The sequence below is a fragment of the Pseudorca crassidens genome, chromosome 1 (assembly GCF_039906515.1).
Source record: "Pseudorca crassidens isolate mPseCra1 chromosome 1, mPseCra1.hap1, whole genome shotgun sequence".
In the NCBI taxonomy this organism is placed as follows: Eukaryota; Metazoa; Chordata; class Mammalia; order Artiodactyla; family Delphinidae; genus Pseudorca; species Pseudorca crassidens.
In genome coordinates this window covers 86,285,053-86,309,589 of record NC_090296.1, presented here as the reverse complement: position 1 = coordinate 86,309,589, position 24,537 = coordinate 86,285,053, and the positions used below count along the sequence as shown (strand labels likewise).

Genomic DNA, 24,537 nt, shown 5'->3' with positions numbered 1-24,537 from the left:
AACGACAGCTGTTCTCCAGGTCTCCCCTAAGCACTGCCTGCATTAATTCCACACACGTGATCTTCAGCCAAGATATACATCACCAGGTCAGCATCCTCCACAGAGCACTGTTTCCATATTTTTGAATGTGTTCAAGAGGGCTCTTTACCATCTTTTGTAATGGATGCCCTCAGGCAGCACTCTGAAGGGAAGTCAAGTAGGGCAAAGCTGCTTCAAGTTGTTGGAGTTGCTAATACTACTTCTATATAAGAAGAAAACAGGCCCCGAGGATGGAGTTCCTGTTTTTAACTCTCATTCCTGCCTAAGTGGAAAAAGTTTTCCGCAACCATGCTGCTAGGAGCAAATTTCCTGTTTTTAATATTGTTTAGTCTGAATGGGTCTCTAGAGACCAAACTTAATGCTGGAGAAGCAAACAAGCTGAGCCCCCAAGACAGTTCTAATTTCATAGTCGAGCTCAGTCAGCCCAGCTTAAGCCTATACCATTCTCAGCAATCCAAGGTCTAGTTAAAGAGATTAGTTTTGTGTTGATCTGAATTGCATCTGCCTCATGCATCCCACTGGCAGGGGCCTTCCTCCCTCGAGCCACAGTTCCCTCCTCCAGTCTTCCCTGAAGACTTGGTAGTTTGCAGAAGACAGAGCTGCCTGTTAGAACCACAAGACCTCTAACCGCACCCATCTTGTGGTGCTTCTTGTGCCTCAGCCCCTCATCTCAAGTCACCTCAACCAAATAAACAAAGCAGCCTTAGCCAACAGCCCCGGAACAAAGGTGCTTCTTGGAGCTGTCACAGCCACTTACTAAAGTGCATGCAAAAGACAAAAAAATTAGATGATCGAAGAGAGACCCGACAGTGGTGAGCACTCAGCTCAAAAATTACTTGCTGGTGACAACCAAGAGATGCACTGTCACAAACCTGGACAGTTAGGAACCTGGGACTGATTTTCAATGAAGCGTAGTTAATAAGCCTCCAAAAACCCTAACAGAGCTGATGAATGCCTAAGAGATTCATTCTCTCTGGTGCATAAATGCTTCTATGTGGAAGATACTGAGCAGATAAGGTTCATCTTTGCAGAAAAATAAATATTTGGAAATTTAAGCTGGTGGAATTTAGGAAAAAACTAGAAAACAATGTAGGATTTCATCTCATTCAAAAACATATATTAAGATTCTTCTGGATTCAAACTAGAGGTCCTGCATTCACTCTTTCCCTCCCCAATATGAAACTGGTCACCCCAGGGTACTTCACAGATGAGAAAGGACTTACTCAGAAAAAGAGGCACCAGCAATACTGAGTTGTGCCGGGAAGGAAAGAAGCACACTGACTGGCAGGGTTAGTGCACAGACCCCAGGCTCCTTCATGGGCACTTCTGGGTACATTTCACCACTTTTACTGTTATTTTTTTGGCCGCACCGCACGGAATGTGGGATCTTAGTTCCCCAAACAGGGATCAAACCTGCGACCCCTACAGTGGAAGCGCGGATTGTTAACCACTGAACCAGGGTGGTTAACACCAGGGAAGTCCCCATTTCGCCACTTTTAAAGTCCACTTCAAAACCTGGCCCCTGGGTCAGAACAGGTGAAACGAAGCATCCATTTGCTGTAACGTGGGAGCTATTTCTTGTATCTCAGAAAGTGATTGGGTCAGTTAGAGATATTCGGGGGATTCAGAAGAACACACGCTGACTGCACCTGTAGACAAGCACTTCAGATACAAAATTTAAAATAGGTGGTGTCCTCCGTATCTCAGAGGAAGGCATCAACAGGGAGGCTTGAAAACACACGATCCTCATCACGGCTCCCAGGTCCTTTCCTATGGTAAATGCACAGTTTATCAGCTGAAATTTTTCTAATTGTCAGCTAATCCATGTCATACTTCAAATATCAGAGGCACGCGCACAGTCAGGAGTATTTAGCACACACAGCAGGCAGCAGGTGCAGTGGAAAGGGCAAGGGCTTTGGAAGCAGCAGTTCTGGGTTTCAATCTGGGCTCCATCTCTTAGTAGTGTGGTCCTGGGAAAGTTACCTAACCTCTTTGAGCCTTGGTTTCCACATCTGTACCATAGAGGTGATAATAACCCACTTTGGGGGCTGCTGTTAAAGAGTGAATGAGATGAGTCAGGTACTCAGTTCAGTACCTGGAACAGAGCAGGTTCTCAAAAGGTGGTATTTTCTTCTCTCACATCCCCCTTAAGCGAGTTGTTCATGAGAATACTGTCCGAAATTAAGCACAACTTTTCCAAACCCTGAAATCAAATCTCTAGACTCGGGCTTCCCTAGTGGCGCAGTGGTTGAGAGTCCGCCTGCTGATGCAGGGGACACGGGTTCGTGCCCTGGTCCGGGAAGATCCCACGTGCCGTGGAGCGGCTGGGCCCGTGAGCCATGGTCGCTGGGCCTGCGCGTCCAGAGCCGGTGCTCCGCAACGGGAGAGGCCCCAGCAGTGAGAGGCCCCAACAGTGAGAGGCCCGCATACTGAAAAAAAAAAAAAAAAATCTCTAAACTCCAAGGAAATGTTGCCAGATGCTTACTGAAGGGGGAAGTTGCTTCTACTTTCTAAAATCTCTAATGTGGGAGAAAAGGAAAAGCAATACCAGCCAGAAACCACTACATGTTTGTGCTTTAAACCATAACACCACCACAAACAAGATGGGGTTAGTTTACTAGGGGAGGAAGAGCAAAGAAAAAAAGTAATTAAGGGTTTCCATTCCTGTCAGACCTCTTCTCATCTGAGCAGAGCCACTGTCTCCACCAACTACATGGAAGCTGCATTAGCTCTTCCTCCTACATCAATTCAGCACATATCCCCAGAAAGCATCTGTACTTTGTCTAACTGCCTAACTACAGAGACAAGAATTGAGCAATGAAATGACTAACAAAGGAACAATCCCCCACTTCAAGGAAGAGAAGCAAAAATGAGTGCGTACACGCTTCTGTTTACCTCCTCCGCTCCTGGGGACCAGATGCAAGGGACTGTTTGTATACAGATGATAATCTTATGAGTGAGTCCAACCGTTTCTGCCCTAAGACCAACGTCCTAGGGGCTCTGCCTTTTCCAACTTCTAAGTACAAACTGGGGGATGCCTGGGCACATCTGGTCACCATTTGATTTCAGGCTCCTATTGTGTTCAGTCTGTGGGGGGAAGTGAGTCTATAAATAGCTCACACTCGAAAAAATGAGAAACCATCTACTCTGCCTTTCCTGCAGAGAAGAGAGGTTTTCACCAAACCCAGCTCCCTCATCATGATCATAAACCAAGTTAATATGCTAAGTAGCCAGACTCAATCAAATGATTCATACACTTATTTTATAAGACTAAACAGTATCTAGAATGAAACCAGGAAGGAGCTTCAAGTTAGGATTAGTGAATGATTCATGGGATGCTTTGAGAAGTCTTTTTGGAAACACACCAAGCTGTGTAGTTAAATCCATGTATGTGAAGCACCCCTTTCAAGTCTTAAGAAGAATGCCCTTCCCACCTTTGGAAGAGAACTACAGGTTTAAATCCTATTCAATCCTGAAAAGAGCAATCACGCTGTGGACTAGACTTTTTTTTTTTTTTTTTTTTTTTTTTTTGCGGTATGCGAGCCTCTCACTGTTGTGGCCTCTCCCGTTGTGGAGCACAGGCTCCGGACGCGTCAGCGGCCATGGCTCATGGGCCCAGCCGCTCCACGGCATGTGGGATCTTCCCGGACCAGGGCACGAACCCGTGTCCCCTATATCGGCAGGCGAACTCTCAACCACTGCGCCACCAGGGAAGCCCGGACTAGACTTTTTACAACCTCCCCTCCCTACCCCCGACAAAAAAGGCCTACCTCCCTCTTCAAATATTTTCAAATGCTTAATTAAAATATTTATCAGTACTGTAGTATTTACCACACTGTGAAGTAATTAACTCTGTGTATCTGCCTCCCTCAAGAACTAAGAGTTTTTCATGGGTAACTACAATGTCCAATTCTTATTGGTTATTTCCAGTGCTTAGCACAATTCTTGGCATATTTTTCAGTAGAAGTATGTTGAATGGATAAGGTAAAATAATCACATATTACATGACCTTAGTGAGCTTTTCACAAATAAAAGATACATCAAATTTAATGTTGATTTAAGGGAGCGGTGAGAGAAAAGGGGGCCAAGCAGGTAAAAGTAAACAAAACAGTGATATAAACAGATTGTTTCCCTTCATCCCCACACCTGCTCAGGATTCCAAAAAGGCTATTTTTGCTGGAAGCTGAGATTATGTAAACCACAGACTAGTAAGAGCCAGTATACAGTAACAACCACCCCTAACTTCAGATCCTGGAAAAAATAATTTGAAGCCAAACTCCTGTTCCCAAAAAATGCAGTTCAGAAAGAACAGCAAGCAGTAACAAAGATATTGGACAGCTAAGACCTACAACTTGAAATGCTCCAAAATGTTTCATAGTAAATTATCAATTTTTGATTTTGTCTTTAGAATATAAGGAAAAGTCTCCTGTACATGTTCTAGAAGCCACAGCATATTATCACTGTGCCTGTCAAAGGATCTAACTGTCTTTGGTTTAGAAGACAAATGCTAAATTAAAATCTGCTCTACTGAGTCCATAGAGCAAGTCACAAACTAATGTGGATCCATCTGCTGACACCAGAATTAATGCTATACGGTTTGTCAGATATAACTCAAACACGGTCTTCATCTTTTCAGTGTCCAAAATATGATAGCTGAAATGAAGTTAAAGAATATACTAATAGAAGGAAAATGATACCAGATGGAAAAAAGAAACGAAGAGCGCTAGAACCATTAACTACATGGGCAAGTATATGATTTTTTTTCTTACTATTTAAATTCTTTAAAAACTAATTTACCATTTAAATGAAATTACTGACAATGCATTATGGAGTTCATAACATATGTAGATATAAAATGTATGACTTGATAGTATAAAGACTGAGAGAGAAGAAACAGAAGTATTTTAGTGTACCTTATTTTATGTGGGAAGTAGTATATTATCACTTAAATATAGACTGTGATAAGTTAAAAATGTATACTATAAACCCTAAAGCAACCACTAACAAAACAAAGACTTATAATTAATAAACCAACAAAAACAAAATGGAAACACAAAAATACTCAATCCAAAAAAGGCAGAAAAATACAAAAAAGGGAATAAGAGATAGGTCAAATAGAAAAAGAAGAAAAATGATTGTCATAATTATATTAGTAATAACACAATGTAAATGTTCTAAATAGCCCCAATTAAAGGCAGAGATGGTCTGATTAGGAAAACAAAGCAAGACTCAATCACATATATGCTGCCTACAAGAAATTCACTGTATATATAAAGACATAAATAGTTTAAAAGTTCACAGTAGCAAATAAATTATGGTACACTCACATAAAATGTTACTATGTGGCCATCAAAAAAGTGAGGTAATCATATATACAGATATGAAAATGTCTCCAAGATGCATTAACTGAACAAAGCAAGATGCAGAATAATGTGTCTGCTACCATTTTTTAAAAAAAGAATAAATATACAACTACATGCTTAGATGTACACAAAATATATAGGAATATACACAAGAAATCAATAACAATGGTTGCCTCAGCATAGGGGAAAGAGGTACCAGGAGATAGAAAAGAGATTTAATTTTCACTGTACATCCTTTTGTACTGTTTTATCTGACATGTGCATATATTACCTATTTTTTAATTAATTATAGTATTTTTAGAAAAAAATTTTATCATTAAAGAATTAAGAACAAAAGATACTTTCACTGGCAGTATACACAACTCTGTAAAGAGACTTTTCTTGGTATAGAAACATCAGAGAATATAATGTAGTAATAATATCAACTGATATTTATTTAATCTTTCTGATTTTTTTCAAAGTCCTCTCAAGCCTAATACTTCATTTTAGTCTAACAGTATTCCTGTGTGTTGGTAGGTGGGGATCATCACTCCCTCTTGAAAGATAAGAAAACTGAGGCTATTTAAATCACATAATATAAAGTTGTTCCACTAAACCAAAAGCCATCAAGGTTTGCCTGAGATGGCACTTGTGTGAGTGGATATGTCAGTGTCTAACATGTCTTCCTTCTTACGTCAGCCAGACAGACAAGTAAGAGAAATGTCAACCAGGGAATAATCCACATTTTACAGCCAAAGCAAAAGCACAGTTATCTGGACCTTGGGAAGAGCAGCCATCTATTCAAAATTGTATAATTGAAGGTACAATATATCATGAACTCCAGAATCTTACTAAAAGTGTAGTTCTCAGTCCAGCAGTATCTTAAGCTCCAACCCAGAACTCTTTGATCTGAATCTGCGTCTCTAACTTTAATTACTTTCATATGCATACATATCACCTGGTGATCTCTTTAAAACGCAGATTTTGATTCAATGCATTTGGCTTAGGGTCTGAAAGTACACATTTCTAACAAGCTCTAGGCAATACCAAGATCCACACTTTGAGGAGCAAGGCTCTCTACATCTGTGTTCCCAAAGAATAGGAAGCATGTCCTCTTCCTTTCATTGTATGGAAGCATCTGGACATGCACAGCTCTTAGTAAAGCTCACCAGGCACATCCAGAAGGAAGAACCAGCTAATGTGTTCCTGGGAGGCATTTTTCTACAATAAATCAGAACACTTCTACAATTCTGGAACAAAACAGATCTGCAAGATGTCCCAGGGGCAGACTCTTGAGAGAGCAGCAACAATGGAGATACCATGGCCCCAAACCAAGGTTCTGGAAACAAAGAAAGGCAGTGGTGTCCAAGCAACAATGGGGATGGACAAAAGGATGGAATGGGCACTATAGCCTATTAGAACCTCTAGAAAAAAAATCTTGAATGAGACACAGATTTGCTCAAAATCTGATCAGCATAAAACGCGATACATCAAGTGAGGTAAAGCAACTAAGCAAAACTCTGTCTCTGTCACTCACTCACACACACACACACACACACACACACACACTCACAGTTTGTTTACCCAGCACCTAGCATATACCGACATACAACAGACAACGGTGAGTGAATGCTGTTTCTGTAACCCAGGATACGCCGCCTCCTGCCCTCAGGTTAAATATCTTCATGGCCTGTATCTGCTGGATTCAGCTAAGCATCCAGGATGCTCCCGAGGCCACTTTGCCACTGTCCCAAAGAACCTGGGATTAGCCTCCATATCCCCTAGGAGTCTGGAGCAGCGCAGAGATGGAATGTGGGAGTCTGGCCTCCTGGGACACTTGGAGAGATGGACACTATGACTACATCCTCTTAGCTTCACCCTGGCCTGGCAGCACTTGATCCACTCAAGCACATCTTGTACATTCTGGCCCTACAATCTTTGCTTATTATGCCTTTCCTTCTGACTGCAATGACCTCCCTTGAACTCATTCAAAGGAATCTATGGGTAGTGTGTTACTCCTCTGGATTCCTGAAATACTTAATCTAAGTACCACTTATTTAACACTTGAATGCTTGGTATTGTTGATTATTTTTATTATTTTAAGGATTATTTATAAATATAAAATTATACATTTATAATAATATAAGTATACTGTTATTATATTTATTATTATTCCCAATAAGACTAAGCTTTCTGAGGGCAGGAATCACATCTTATATCACCCCATATTCCTCACAGCACTCAACCCCACTGTGTTGCAGATGGTAGTTGCTTCTCAAGTGCTTACTGACTGAATGAGAGAAATGTCACTACGCTAGGAAATGTAGGGTATTCAAAGATGGATGAGGCCTAGTCTGCCTTCAAGGATCACTCAGTCTAATAAAATAGGTAAGTCATGTACCCAAAGAGCGTTAATTTAAATTAATACGCAGAGTGTCACAAGAGAGTAACAAGATATTATGAGAATCTAAGGGATGGTGACAACTTCAAGGAGGAAGTACCATTTTAACTGGGTCTTAAAAAACAAGCAGCATTTTGAATGGTAGGAACTGGGGAGGTGAGATATTTTAACATATTTTGGAAAGAGGAGTCAGCATGAGCAAAAGCAGGGAAGTACATGGCATTTGGGGAAGAGCAAACACCAAAATAATCAGGAGAGCCCGAAAAAGAAATGAGAAAGGACCAGCCCTGTCCAACATTAAAAAGTAGTAAAACAGTATGGTATATGCTTTTATGAATATTTGAAAACTTGTGAAACAGTATAGTTCTGGCACAAAAGTACGAATCAATCAATGAAACAAAACAGTTTTAAAAGAGACCCCAGGTGGGACTTCCCTGGCGGTCCAGTGGTTAAGACTCCGTGCTTCCAATGCAGGGGGCGTGGGTTCGATCCCTGGTCGGGGAACTAAGATCCCACATGCTGCACAGCGTGGCCAAAAAAATTTTTTTTAATTTTTTAATTAAAAAAATAATAAAAGAGACCCCAGTATATATAGGAATTAAGCAAATGATAAAAATGGCTTTTACATATCAGTGGAGAAAGGATGGGTGTTCAGTAAATGGCAATGAGGCAATTAGCTAGCTATCTGGGAAAAAAAGTAAAGATGAAGCCCCACTGCATTTCCTACAACAAAAATATTCAAATGGATCAAACATTTAACTATTAATAAGATAAATCCATTAGTACACCAGAAAAAAAAATGGCAAATACTTTTATGATCTCAGAATGACAGGCCTTTCTAAGCTTAGCATACTAGGAAGCCACAGAGAAAGGTCAATAATTTGACTACATTTAAACGCACACACAAGGGCGCACAGGAAAAAATTACAGTCAAAACAAAAGTAAACAGGGGAAACATGCAACATCTATGACATGGATCAATTTCCTTAATATTCTAACTGCTCTTAAAAATAAGTAAGAGGGCTTCCCTGGTGGCGCAGTGGTTGGGAGTCCGCCTGCCAATGCAGGGGACGCGGGTTCGTGCCCCGGTCCAGGAGGATCCCACGTGCCGCGGAGCAGCTGGGCCCATGAGCCATGGTCAATGAGCCTGCGCATCCGGAGCCTGTGCTCCGCAACGGGGGAGGCCACAGCGGTGAGAGGCCCGCGTACCGCAAAAAAAATAGTAAGTAAGAAAAAGGGACTTCCCTGGTAGTCCAGTGGTAAAGAATCCGCCTTCCAATGCAGGGGATGTGGGTTCGATCCCTTGTCAGGGAACTAAGGTCCCACATGCCACAGGGCAACTAAGCCCACGCGCCATAACTGCTGAGTTCGCGCACCTCAGCTAGAGAGTCTGTGTGCCACAAACTACAGAGCCCACACGCTCTGGAACCCGCACACCACAACTACAGAGCCCACGCGCCCTGGAGCTTGCGCACCACAACGAGAGAGAGAAAACCCGCACGCCACAACTAGAGAGAAGTCCACGCGCCGCAAGGAAAGATCCTGCATGCCTCAACGAAGATCCTGCATGCCGCAACTAACCTGAAGCAGCCAAAAATAAATAAATAAATAAATCTTTAAAAAAAAAGCAAAAGATGAACAATACGGTAGAAAAATGGGGAAAAAATATATGAACACACAATTCACAGGGAACAAAATATACAAATGGCCCAGAAACATACAAAGATGCTCAATCCCAATTATAATAAAAAGAAAAGCCAAAGATAAGATACCATTTCTACCTACAAGACAGACAAAGATTAAAGAGTTTGATAACACCCTAGTATTGACAAGGAATGTGATAAAGTATTCTGATACACTATTGTTAAGCATGTAAATTGGTACAATCTTTTTGAAAGACAATTAGACAAAAATCTATTGAAATTTAAAATATACATACTCTCTGAACATGCAACTGCACTTCTAGAAATTTACCTTACGGTTACACTTGCAAAAATGCAAAGATGATCATTCTAGTATTATAGTGAATAGTAGAAACATAATATAATATATATTATATAACAGCAGAATTACAAAATTTTGGAATTATAATTATATAATATGTAATAATATATGGTATTATATAGTTAGCTGGAAATATTCTAACTATCCATCATTAGAAAACTAGTTAAACTACAATACCTTTATAGGATGGAATTCCATGTAGCATTAAAACAATGAGGTAGAACTATAGGTACTACAAATAAATTAGGGCCAAGATAAGTTGCACAGAATAAAGCAAGTTGAAAAAAATTACAGAGTGTAAGCCCCTTAGTATTTTTTTTTAAAAGAGACATACTATATATGCTTACTTATGATTAGAGAATGTCTGAAAGGATAGCAAAGAACTGCCGACAGTGGTTACCTCTGGAGAATGAGACCAGGGGGGAGGCATGGAAGGGGAAGCGATTTTCACCTTTTACATTACCCCCTTCTGGACTGTTTGAACGTTTTCCGGTTAGCTTGTATTGCTTTCATAGCAAAATATTTTAATAAACTAATTAATCTACTGACACATTTTATGCAGTTGTCTGCTTTCTGCTGAGCATAGAACTAGAGAGAGACCAGTCCTGCTCCTTTCCCCATACTTTCTGAACCCTTTTCAGAACACTGCACTTAGAAGGGGCCTTTTGTTGGTCAGCTGGACTGGCTCCCACAAACAGAGGACCATTGAAAGGTGCTGAGAGGGGACTTGGACACAGGCTTACTGTGCAAGTATGTGGGAGAGAATTTAGCACCTGGTGATGCAGACCAGGTGGCTTCCTCTGGAGAAGGCTACTGTTACCAGTCTGCCTGTGCACACCTCTGCTGTGGTGGACACACAGACCTTTTGTTCAAAGGGCTGCGCTTCATCTTATATCCTCTTGTTCACACGATTTTGCAAATCAGTTTTTCCAAAGACCCTCAAAGTGATCACCTCCATCATCATTTCTTTAAGCAATTAACTGACAATCCTTATAAACCCAGGACAAATTCAAGTGTAAAGGGAGTGGAGAATAGGGCAACTTCTCAGCACTGCAGATGCAAGCAAGAGAACTTCTGGGGAACATCAAGGACACCTAGCTCAGGACCTCTATCTGTATTTATGCTTAGGCTGCACCAGCTTTCCAGTTGACTATCAAAATTTGGGCATACCACCCCTACAGATAACCTCTCTCCCAAGCCTAAATCTCAAGGACTCCAGATACAACCAGAAATTCCTGTTACCCTTGACTCACAGAGGAGAAAAAAGAATCCAAACAAGCTGTTGCATTTTAAAAGATTTCTCTAGTTTCTGCTGTTCATTTTTGTAAAGGCATCCAGCACCAACAGCAAGCATTAAGTGTCAAGGATCTCTGTGCTTCAGATTTTTCTGAGTCTAAAAGCTACCCTTTAAAAATTCATAATCAAGTTTCCAGAGAGGGGGAAAAAATGAGTTAGAAGAAGCCAAAAGAATGACCTTATTCCTTTAAAATCCAGCCCATGGACATGCTTATGGAGCTGAGCAGCTGTGCTATTGGCAGAGGGAACTTACTGAAATGAAGCACTCATGGTAATCTCCCTTCCCCCACTCATGCCAGAAGAGCCCCATCCAATTATTGAACAAAAAGGCTTTTTCTTATAAACTTCTCTCCCTTCAACTTCTGTCTCCATCTTGGTTGGGAAGAAATAGCACTAGCGCTGGAATGTACACAGCTCTGCAAATATTCATGAGAAAATCCTTTGACGCCCACACGCTCCCCAGCTGCCCTAGCACATACATGCATTAGGGAAAGGGATGCACAGAGAAATTCATAGATGTCTATGGTTCTCCAACTTAGGCAAACTGCAAGCCCTCCTCAAAACGGGCAGCAAGATTCAAGAAGGCAGAGTGCTAACTTATCACTTATCCACTGAACCATAAATTGAATTATCAACCCAATAACCACTAACTGATCACTTAAGATGTGCAACACTGGAAATACAGAAATAAATGGAGCTGTGTGTGGTGCAGCATTTGAGAGCTTGGACTTTAGAATCACACAGTCAAAGGTTTGAATGCTGGTTCTATCACTTGGCTGGTGACCTTCAAGCAAGCTACTCAACCTATCTGAGCCTGCTCCTGTACCTAAATTGGAGATAATAATATTTACTGTAAAAAGTGATATACCCCTAACCCCTCTGTGAACTCTCAAATTCCTTCTCACCTTAGTTTCTTCTTCATGTTTGCCCCTCCTCTTGCTCCTCCAAGGTCCCTCTTCAGTTTCCGTAGCTCTTCCACCTTCTTTCCTCTTTCCCCAAAGCCTTCATTCATACTCCAAGTTCAGGAGATACAAAAGAAGTGACAGCCATACCCCTCTCCACCTCACCCTACTTACTTTCCGAAGCAGAGGAGATCACAGATCACTTGCCTTCATCTTATAATGGGTTGCAGTCCCCAGAAAGAAATGCTGCTTCTGTGGCAGCAGTAACTAGCCCCAGCCTGGTCATGTTACAGAACCTATGATAATAGTCACTCAATGCCTTCCCACCCCCATGCTACTAAATGGCAATAGTGTAATTTCCTCATCTTGACGAGTACAGAGCCAGGGATAGGCCCAGTCTCAAGAACAAGATCTTTCCTTGGGATTCTGCTAAGCAGCACACTTCCTGCCCTGCAGGAAACTATGTGTTGCAGTTCATGATCCTGTCACTAGAATAAGCAACAGGCATTTCCCTGCAACACCAAGCACAACTCTGGACCGGCCAAAAAGAAAAAAAAAATCCTATTAACTACTATTTTTGTCTCTCTAGGCCTTCATCTTTAAAATACGTGCCATGATGGTCTCTAGCATTTCTTCTAACACCAACATTCTGGAATTCTAAAGTCAAACTATTTAGGTGCCACATATCCAGATTCAAAAACTCTGCACAAGTTACTCTTCATGTCTTTATAAACAATCCTCTGCAATTTAATCTGAAATCCTCTATTTTCTCCAAATGGCAATGAAGACCAGCTGGTTCTAATGCTCCATAAACTATTAAAATCATCATGTTCTGTACCTGTAGAGCATTATTATTACCTGTCTTCCCGTCTCTGGAGCAACATTCCTTCATTAAATAATCACATGCAGAATGCACATGAGGTGCACTACACTGACAGTGGCTTTCCTCTTGGTTCCTGCAGCCAGCCCTTTAATCATTTTGGGGTGTGTGGGGTTTTCCTCTGAAGCCTCTCCAAGTTCCTAACATCCTCAAGCTGAAGTCCAGAACTGGAGAAAATACTCACCAAAGAACCTGTAACACAAACGCACATGCACGAGCGCACGCGCGCACACACACACACACACACACACACACACACACACACACACACTCCTCCCCACCTTGCCCCTTGGCAGGGCTCTTTGGGGGTAAGCAATGGATGTTCTCTGTGTGTTGTTTGGTGTTCAGTGTATTATGGAGATGAAACAGTGTTAAAACAACAACAAGCATAATCACATTGCTGCTATAATTTCAGTTTTGAATGTGGTGGCTGTGGGGAGGAAATCTCTGCTCACTCACACGATATTTCATCTGGAAAAGCTACAGGTTTTTTAACTATTGTGTTTTAGCCAAATAACAGAGCATTTTAAAATAAAGATTCCCAGGAGAATAGAAGCAATTACGTCCCACAAGGGCTGGGTAGCTTTTTGTTCCTGACGCACTTTCTGTTGACTCAGTCTACACTTGTTTTGACAGCCACTCACAGTCCTTGGTGGGTAAAGCTGAGCTAATGCTCCTCATGGAAAGTTTTACAAACATACAATCACCCAAACACAAAATGCTTGTGCAGAGGACTCCTGCTCCAACAGATGTTCCTGACCAGGAGGAAGGGAGGGAAGTTAATTTTCCAAGTGGAGCATGCTGATCCCAGAAGGGATCACAACCAGATTCAAAGAAGATTTTCAGATCTAGTTCAGCTCTTAGAAAGAAGCATGGGCCTCACTTCTCTTGTACTGTGATAGTGGTAATCACAACAGGGACCCAAGCCACAGCACTCATGACCTCACATTCCACTTTTAGCTGTCAAGCCCTGGGCTGAACACTTCACATCATTATTTGTTTCCTCTTCACAGTAACTCAAGTTGAAAAGACTAGGACTCAGAGAGGTTAAGTGACTTGTCCCAAAGTAAGCCAGCTGGTAAGTGGCCGTGCCTGAATTCAAATCCAGGTCTAACTTCAAGAGAAGAAGCTGATTAATACAGATTCAAGGCAGATAAAATGCAGGTCAATTTTTAAGAAAAGCCTTGGCTGCAAGTCCAAATGTTAATAAAGACTGAAAACACAATTAGGTCAGTAACGACCTCCCTTAAGAATGGGACGCTGGGGACTTCCCTGGTGGTGCAGTGGTTAAGAATCCGCCTGCCGGGCTTCCCTGGTGACGCAGTGGTTGGGAGTCCGCCTGCCAGTGCGGGGGACACAGGTTCGTGTCCTGGTCTGGGGGGGATCCCACGTGCCGCGGGGTGGCTGGGCCCATGGGCCGTGGCTGCTGGGCCTGCGCGTCCGGGGCCTGTGCTCCGCGGCGGGAGAGGCCATGGTAGTGAGAGGCCCGCGTACCACAAAAAAAAAGAATCCGCCTGCCAATGCAGGGAACACGGGTTCGAGTCCTGCTCCGGGAAGATCCCACATGCCGCGGAGCAACTAAGCCTGTGCACCAAAACTACTAAGCCTGCGCTCTAGAGCCCACGAGCCACAACTACTGAGCCTGTGTGTCACAACTACTGAAGCCTGCACGCCTAGAGTCCACGCTCCGCAACAAGAGAAGCTACCACAATGAGAAGGCCGCGCACCACGACAAAGAGTAGCCCCTGCTCATAGCAACCAGAGAAAGCCCGTGCACAGCAACAAAGACCCGAAACACAGCCAAAATAAATAAATTTTTAAAAAAAGAATAGGATGCTGATGACATCAGGGTCATGGGGTAATGGACAAGTCAGGTAGTATAATCCCCTGCTAGTCCCCATTCACTATAACCTTTTCTCTCTCTCCCTCTTTCCCTTCACCCTCTCTCCTCAACTTTCCATCTCTTCCTTTTCCTATATCTGTCTTTTTATCTTTTTACACTGTAGTTTAGTAAAGAATATGAACTTTGCATTCAGATGATCCTGTTTTCAAATCTAAGACTCATTTTCTTGTTGTGTGACTTTGGGCAGATCATATCGCTCTTATCCTAAATTTCCTCAACTATAGAAGAAGAATAAAATCTTCTACCTTTCAGGCTGTTGAAGGGATTAAATTAGATAATATGCATAAAGAGAGGACCAGGTCACTAGCAGACTGAATGAGATTTGTTTAATTTTGAGAGTCAGTGAGGCTTGGTGGACACGACATAGAATTTAGAGCCAGACAGTCTTGGCTTTGAATCCCTGCTCTACCACTTACTGGTTAAGTGACTCAGGCAAGTCTTGTAGCCGTTCTGTGGCTCGGTTTCCTTATCTATAAAATGGAGTAAATAATATAGGCTTAATAGATTTTGGAAGAAAGTCAAATGAAATGATAAACACTTAGAGTCTATAGATATTTAACAAGGAAGCTGCCTCTCAGCAGAACTTGCAGTAGCCGATTTGCTCTCTAGAGGCTCATATTGGTTGACACCTGATCTATGTGTTCAAGTGTGTCACCACTAAGGACTGGGAAGTGCTAAAGCACAAAGGAATTTTAATCTTGAACCTATCTTTTGAGGCTGTAACATAAACATAAAGAGAGGGAGGTAGAGTGGTACAATGCAATGCAAAGGCCACCACAGCAGGCAAGGATCCAGTCCCACTTTGGCATTAACTGCCTGTAGAAGACCATGTAAGTTACACGCTGTATCTGGAACAGGAGAGGGTGGCCTAGATGAGTGGGCCTTGCCTGGAAACATTTTTCATTGTCACGATTGGGACTGCTACCAGCACCTAATGGGTAGAGGCCAGGGATGCTGCTAAAGATTCTGCAATGCCCAGGACAGACTCCCTACAACAAAGAATTAACCAGCCAAAATATCAACAGTGCTAAGGTTGGGGAAGCCTGGCCTAGAGGACTGCTAAGTTCCCTTCAAGTTCTAACGCTCTAAGAGACTACGAGGAGAAAGCAGCACCAACACTGAACATGTGACTTCTCGTCAACATCCATCAAGCAATGCCTTATGATGTTGCTCAAAATCCCCCTCAGACCCGTGGGGAAAATTTTTCCTCAGATATCTGGATATTCTGAAATCAGTGCTGTTCTTCTGAGGGTGATGACAGTCCTTCCTTCACAAAAGGAGGCACAGTCCTCCAGGGACTTGGTCCCTTACTCTGTGCAATTAGAGTTGGTGTTTCCAAAGCCATGAGGTTTCTTTAGGGCAAGAAGATGACGTAAATGAGTCTGAATAGATCAGAATGATATGTGGTACACAAAACAGCAGAGGTGAATATCATGTATTGATACATCATGCTAAGTAAGCCAGACTCAAAAGGCTACATACTATTTTATTACATTTATACAACATTATGGAACAGACAAAACTGTAGGGAAGAAAACAGATCAGCAGTTGCCAGGGGCTGGGTGGGTAAGAACAGTCTGACTACAAAGGGACATGAAGGAATTTGGGGGATGATGCACTGTTTTATATACTTATTGTAGTGTAAGTTATACAACTGTATGTGTTTGTCCAAACTCACAGAACTGTACACTGTACACTAAATGGTGAATTTTACTGTACCAAAATTATACTTCAATAAGACTGGCCCCTTTCCCCCCACCCGCCAAAATATGATCACAAAGACAGTAGAGAGGACTGCTGTACTTTGGGAGAAGATGAAACAGATGACATCTAAATGCTTTCTTATGCCAAGTCCTATGATTTTATGATAATCTGCCTTTCCTATCCCTGGTGACTTCAGAGCCGTAATCATTAGGGTTAAGACTGGGCTCCAATTTCTGTGTCAAAGCGATGAGTCCCTCCAACCAAATCATGTGGATGTTAGTCTTGCCACCATTCTGGGACCTCTGGCCCTCCTCCAGCCTGTGTCAGATATTCCTTTCCTTCCCTCTCGTAACCAATGAGTGCCTTAGACAATTAGTAAACAAGCCAGAATAAACCTTAGGAGACACTGGTTTTATCTCTCTGCACAGGCTTCCTGTCCAAATGCCATTTGATCTTTCCATTGAACTTCAAATCAGGCAACAGAAAAGGAATCATATTTATGAATTCCCCTCCTCTATGGGCTTCTGGGTTTCCACTAGGCAATTTTATACACTTAAGCTACATAAATATAAAAAGTGAGCCTCATACCAAAATTATACCTGGGCTTGCTGATATATAGATATAGATATGTAGTTTTGTTTAGTTTACACATACTTCCCAGATTATCTATCAAATGTTACACAGGGCTTCCCTGGTGGCTCAGTGGTTGAGAGTCCGCCTGCTGATGCAGGGGACACGGGTTCGTGCCCCAGTCCGTGAAGATCCCACATGCCGCGGAGTGGCTGGGCCCGTGAGCCATGGCCGCTGAGCCTGCACATCCGGAGCCTGTGCTCCGCAACGGGAGAGGCCACAACAGTGAGAGGCCCGCATATCGCAAAAAAAAAAACCCAAAATATGTTACACAAAATAGTTAACGTTTCTTATGTACAGAACAGTCCTAAGTATGCTATGATCAAGAAGGATGGAAAGAGCCATCAGAATGCTCACACTTTCTGCTAATAGAAAGACCACTGTCTTCGATACCACAAATACTGTCACAACGGTGAACTGCTTTAGGAGTCCCATGCTTTTATTTGAGAGTCACTTCCTTTCCTGGCTCTTCTTGGAGGATCTCAGTGGAACAATACAAACACCAGTAACCAGATACCTCTTACCTGCTTGAGTGCTGGGATAAAAGTCAAGGGCCACAAGATAAGCCTGGACCTGCCAGTGCCCTCATCCTCCAAAGGATGGAGAAGACTTGGTAGGGGCCAGGTAATACCCACACTGCCCCTTTCTGCTGAGCATTTACAGCAAACACACTGTGACTACAAAAGTGGGGTGCTCGGGCTTCCCTGGTGGCACAGTGGTTGAGAGTCCGCCTGCCGATGCAGGGGACACGGGTTCATGCCCTGGTCCGGGAAGATCCCACATGCCGCGGAGCAGCTGGGCCCGTGAGCCATGGCCGCTGAGCCTGCGCGTCAGGAGCCTGTGCTCCACAACGGGAGAGGCCACAACAGTGAGAGGCCCGCGTACCGAAAAAAAAAAAAAAAGTGGGGTGCTAATATTATAATAGAAGGGACCCACTGAAACAACAAATCTCACAGTGGTCTAGGGTCTTGTTTCCACATGTTCCCCTCAAAAGGGATGGATGGGGAATTATACTTCCATGGTTTAGAATTATCCAATCATCTTCAGAAGTTCAATCATCTTCAGAAGTCTGTATCAGCAGAAAATCAGTACAGGCAGACCTCGGAGATGTTACAGGTCCGCTTCCAGACCAACACAATAAAGCAAATAATTGCAACAAAGCCAGTCACATGCATTTTTTGGTTTCCAAGTGCAGACAAAAGTCATGTTTACACTATACTGCAGTCTACTAAGTGTGTAATAGCATTATGTCTAAAAAGCACTGAACATACCTTAATTTGAAAATTCTTTATGACTAAAAAATGCTAACCATCATCTGAGCCATCAGTGAGTCATAGTGGTGACGTCAAAGATCACTGACCGGGGATCATCATAAAAAATATAATAATAATGAAAAAGTTATAAATATTACGAGAATTACCAAAATATGACACAGAGACACGAAGTGAATAAATGTTATGAAAAATGGCACGGATAGACTTGCTTGATGCAGGGTTGCCACAAACCTTCAATTTGTAAAAAATGCAGTATCCATTCAGGCAATAAAGCAAAGTGCAATAAAACGAGGTATGCCTATGCTGTCCTCCAAGTCACTCAGGCTTGATAACATTGTTTCTTTGGCATAATTAGGAAAAGTTTCACAAAAGACTAACATACTTAGCAGAAGACACACTTTGGCTTTTTATTCAAAGATGTATGCACTGATAGGCAATGGTTGTCTAGGGTTCTCCCCCAAATTTTTCCATTTTCAATGTTTTTTCCTAAAGACATATTCCTCTAGTATTCTCTTTCACATGTAAGAAAGAACATCTGAAAGGCCAAATAAATGATTTTTCTAATTTTAGAAAGGACCCTGGCAGCTACTAGGGTGAGGACTATTGTCTGTGGTCACAGACTTGAATCAGGCAAGGCTTGCTGGACATCATGGGGACTAAATGCATGACCTTTGACAGTGCTCCAACCAGGACAAGGCTGCTGCTTCACAGAAACAGAGAGAAGTCCTGTAGACCCACCTGGCCAGACCTGCTGCCTCAGAAACTTATGGGAGAGCTAATCAGCAGGAAGGGTGACCTACAGCACCAGCCAGTACAGGCTTGGCTCATCCTCTCAATCCTCAGCAGATGAACGGAATTCGCCTCTTACATACATTCCAGGCTGGCAGACTAACTGTCCAGCCCTTTACACTCAGCCTAGGAGCACAAGCCTAAGAATCAAAGAAGATACCAGTCTCTACGACTCATGGGCCCTTCTGCTGCATACAACACAAGGTCAAGTTTGAGGTGAGCCCATTCACCTACCACAGGAGCAGAACACTGCCTGAACTACCTCGTACCCATCTGAATCAGACGGAGGTCCAAGCCTAAATGGACACTAGTCAATTTCCGTGCCCTCAACAAGCAGTCTTTTCTTATCTCCTTTGCTCTTTCTGCAACTGATGCCTCTCACTACCACTTCCCAGATCAAAACATCATTAGTTTCTGACCAAACTACCATAAGTAAGAAATAGCCAGGGCCCAGATTCCATGTTAATTTCCCAATAACTATCCAATTATAAAGAGCTGGGGAGAGTGAAGGAAAAATGACATTACCACATCCTGAGATGCATGCTGGGGGTCCTCTGGGTCGACTGACCAGTAGCAGTAATCAAAGCCAAATGCCACAACCTTCTCCCGGGAGTCGCCAAAGCCACTGGGTCGACCGTCCACCTAAAATCAAACATAGGATCCAGTGTCTTCTCTACTATAATATCAGAATCTGGCCAGTAGCACTTGATTCCTCTCTGCTGTAGCTAGAGATACCTGAACTGATCATGAGAATCTTTATCATATCTACCTGAAAAAGAAAAAGTAACCTTTGTTTTCATCTTGTTAGGTACAATGAAGCCCCAGAGAATTAAATGCCTGTCTATCATACTATCACATATCAACCCACATACGAACCAGCCCTATGAGGCATGAGACAGCTTGGGAGAAAAAGCCTTTCCTTCTCTGGGCCTCTTCTTCTTACTATCATTTCTTCTCTAAGTATTTCTGTAGAAGATACTGGTAGTACATGAGTAATTCAGTCCCTGGGCCTGACAGGCTCTATCAACCTAGGGCAAACACAGAGGTCTTTGGGGTATCCACCCCCATTGAATGAGAAAGCATGTTGGACAGAAGAGTTAGGACCACTCCAACTGCCCAAGGTAGATGAGGGCAGAGCCAGAGCTTAGAACTGTAGTGACCTCCAGGTACTGGGGAGAATGGCATTATTCACAGAAATGCCTATCTTACTATTTAAAATTTAGACTCTGGACAGGGAGAAACAATCCTTTGAACTAGGTACCATAAGCCACAATAGAATGAGGCTGCCAGAATGACTAAGAGATTCTTAGTGGATAACTGGCCTCAGTGAAGTAAGCAGTCAGCGAGGTGCGCAGGGGGCAGATTAGAGTTTGATCTTGGCCAGAATTTATTCTTAAGAACCAAAAATATGGGCTCTCAGAACAAAGCAGCTGAAGTGATTAGGCAACAGAGACATAAATAAGAGACAGCAGAGAATGAAAGGTCTTTTGCCCCCGGGGAGCTCCTGTTGAAAGTCTGGCAGGCTTCTCTTTCAGCAGAGAGCTACTGACAAAAAGAAACAGATCACATCAGAGGAGTAACACAAGAGTGGGCATGGCTGGGGGCCCTGGGATCCAGATAACCCCCGTCCTGCAAGTCAGCTTCCTCAGCTCTCAGGAATGCTCAGTACCACCTGCAAGCTGACCACAGCAATAGTCACATGGCCGGCTGCCCCGTCCCTCTCCACTGCTCAAGGGCCATTTGTTCTTTCGAAAGAATCCCTTCCACTTCCACTGGCCTGGGAAATGGAGGAATGGGATGGAGGAAATTAGCCCTAGGAAGGGGTGAAGGGTAGGGGAGGAAGTTGCCAGTACTTGTCCGATCGTGACTCAAAGATCAGTCAGATCTGTAAAAGAGAATTTGTAGCAAAACTCGGGCTAGTGACTGACTCTCTTCTGAGATCTAAAGTCTCTTACTTCGCCTTCACTACGGCCAAAAGAAGAGTCCTGCATTAGCAGATGGATACTGAAAGCCTGGTAATGCTTCTAGATGAAGTGATATCCAATAAGAGACTTGAGCCGAAGTCTAACTGGTGGTCGAGTGAGTTAAATATATGCATGGATTGTCCCCAGCATGATTCCAGTTGGCCACAGCCCCCATAACACTCTTAGTGTTTACTTTCAGAACAACTACTGACCAGTTTCCAAAACAGCTGTACCCCACTTGATAGAACTTGGGCTGCAGCAGCCACATCCCTGGAACTTCTTTCCTGCTGTATTTTTATATTTGCTTTGTGGTTGCGCAAAGCTCTTCCCACAATTCCCCATACATGCCCTTCCCTCTCCCAATCCCCCTCTCTAAACACATTCACATACCCACCTTCACCCACAGAAGCCCTGTAATAATACTAGCTCCTCAGTGGAAAGAAAAAGGAAAACAATTTCACGCTTACCTTTAAATTCCTGATTTTTGCCACTTTGCCATCAACTTCCACAATAATTCTTCCCCCTTCTTTGGTCTCCCTAGAAACAAAACACAACCCATATGAGAAGAAATATTGCTTCTTTAAGTTAATCAAGAAAAGAGGCACTTCCTTGGTGGCACAGTGGTTAAGAATCCACCTGCCAATGCAGGGGACACGGGTTTGAGCCTTGGTCTGGGAAGATCCCACATGCTGCAGAGCAACTAAGCCCATGGGCCACAACTACTGAGCCCGTGGGCCACAACTACTGAAGCCCGCGCGCCTAGGACCTGTGCTCCACAACAAGAGAAGCCACTGCAATGAGAAGCCTGTGCACCACGACGAAGAGTAGCCCCCGCTCGCCACAACTAGAGAAAGCCCACACACAGCAACGAAGACCCAATGCAGCCAAAAATAAATAAATAAATAAATAAATTTATTTTTTTTAAAAAAGAAAAGAGCAGCTGAGAACAGCGCTATTGGGACAAAGTGTTTCCCTACTGCTGTCTCCATAACTGGGGTGTCTGTCTCCATTAATGGCTATCAGCATCATATCAAGCAGTCCCCTAGTTGGCACACTTCCCTGGATTATTAGAATTTGGCTTGGGAACAGTGAAGAGTCACCGTTGTTGGGCACCCTCTATGTGCCAGGCACTGTATTAAGTAGAGTATGTACTATACTTCATCTTATGCAATCCTCTTAACACACCCTCCTGACATAGCTTCCTAACATATCTTCATTTTTTCAGAATGAAGACCAAGGCTGAGAGAAATTATGTAACTTGTCCAAGGTCACACAGCTAGCAGTGGCAGAGCTGAAATTTCAACCCAGATCTGTCTAACCACAAAGCCATATGACTTAGAAATCGGGCTTGGAAACCGTGGAGAATATCCTCTGCTCAGCACACAGCATGGCATCACTTCTCATTTTCTCTGATATTCTGAGCACAGAAAATAACAAAAAAGGTTTTGGAGTCCTCTCTGTTGAGACCTGAGAACATGCTTCCCAAATCCTTTCCTTATGTCTTCCTAAATCAGAATGAGAGCCAAGATCCTTAAGAATCTTCCTAAACTTGCAGTTCTGTAGTAACACTGCTAACAACTATCCAACCCCTAAATTCACTTTAAGGGGCTTAATCCATATGATCCATATACCTTAAGGCCAAAATGAATGGAATACACTCCATTCTAGATATGAAATCCTTTTTCACAACATAAAGAACTTTAGCTAAAGTGCTTAAGGTCAGAATGTTAATAGATGAGAGTTAACTCATGGGCACTTTTTCTACTACAAAGAAAGTTATCAATTCAATTACTCCTGGCCTGAGACCTGAAAGTTGAGCAAATATATTCAGTCTCATTTTTATCTTTCCTCAGGGTTTCCAGGATGTGACCTTGAGGATTTGGGGGCTGGGGGTTGGCAAGGGCTGCACAGTGAGACAGGGGTCTTTACATTTAAGATTATTTTTTTAAACCTATCAGTGTGTTTGGGATAAAGCCCTGGATAAAAAATTTCCCTCTCCCAGGTGATGACATTTCTGTTACTTAAATTTCCTCAAGGCCCTGATGCTCTTTCTTTCACATTTCATACAAGACAGTACTTAAGGCAGCAGGGATATTCTTTGTCCCCCAGCATCATAAAATTACACCTCCTGCCCCCAGTCCTCAGCTCTCCTAAAGAAAATCTTTCATCTTTGGTGTTAAGATAATTTTTTTCCTCTCTGCATTTAAAAGTAGGTTTTATTCTCCCTCCACCCACTATAAAATACACAGGATATAGTAAATTTGCACAATAAAGAAAATAAGGGGGAAAATATGCAATAACATTTGCAAATCTATTTAATTTTTTAAAGTAAGCCCTTTTTTGAGGATTTATCTAGGACTTTTTAGCATAAAGCAGCCAAAAGAAAGAAGGGTCTTGAACTTGACCTCTTGACAGAAAGATATGGCACTAAAGGTGGGTGAGATGCTGCCCTTCCCCTGCCTGGACCACTGCCATTGGTAATCTAGTGGTTCCAAAATATTCTAAAACAAAATGAGGACAAATTAAAGTTGAGCAGAAGGGAAAGAAAGGGCACCAACCTCAACTGGGCAGCGGACTGCACAGAGCTCATAGGAAGTCTACTGATGTCTCTCGGTCCTGAATTCTACCAACAGGCATTCATTCGTTAGGGTTAAAGATTTTGCACAGGAATAAATCCTCAGTTACACAGTTACTCCTAGGACAGTGTTTCTCAAAGTGTGGTCCACAGGTTACCTTCATCAGAATTATGCGAGAAGGTGGGGCTAGTTAATTGGAACTCCTGTTAACAACTTGCATTATAACAAGCTTCCCAGGTGGACTGTATGTCTCCTATAATTTGAGAATCACCGCCCTAGAGGAGAAAATAACCAAGCCATTTCCACTGATCTATTCATTTGTAAAACTTAAAAAAAAAAAAAAGACAGCTAAGAAGAGGGAGGAATAAAAGCAGCTGTTAAAAATTATATAGCTAGCACTCTACTGGACACTTAAAATGAGCCAGGCTCTGTTCTAAGTATTTTTAATATACCCTTTCATTTGATCTTCACCAAAAAACCCATTAAAATAGTTACACTATTTCACAGATTTAAAAAGAAGAGCACAGAAAGGGAATATAGTGCATGAAAAGTAACTTTTGCCAGAGCAGTGGCTAGTGTTCCAGAGCCTACAGTATTGGCAGAAGAAAACATGTTTTCTCAATGATGGATGATTTGGGACAAACAAGGGGCAGCATCTTATAATGAGACATGGATTTTCTGATTATGGGAAACAACTGTGAGGTAGAAGGAAGGGCACCAAAGCCATTTCCCATATTATCATTTTACTGATGGTCTATTCTAGTCCTACTGAGCAAACAGGCATCTGAGAAAGAAGTCCAACTTTTCTGTTATCTCAGGAAGGAGCGGCTTGG

At 42.6% G+C, this 24,537-nt stretch overlaps 1 protein-coding gene across 1 annotated transcript in view; it reads right to left on the bottom strand.

The window, feature by feature from the left end:
- Positions 1 to 24,537, bottom strand: part of STARD9 (StAR related lipid transfer domain containing 9) — a 120,288-nt gene that overhangs the window by 94,129 nt on the left and 1,622 nt on the right. Inside the window, exons 2-3 of the mRNA XM_067744613.1 lie at positions 21,596 to 21,665; positions 19,690 to 19,806 (exon numbers count right to left, since the gene is read on the bottom strand). Coding sequence (XP_067600714.1) covers positions 19,690 to 19,806; positions 21,596 to 21,665 — 187 coding nt within the window. The remainder of the gene's footprint in view (positions 1 to 19,689; positions 19,807 to 21,595; positions 21,666 to 24,537) is intronic.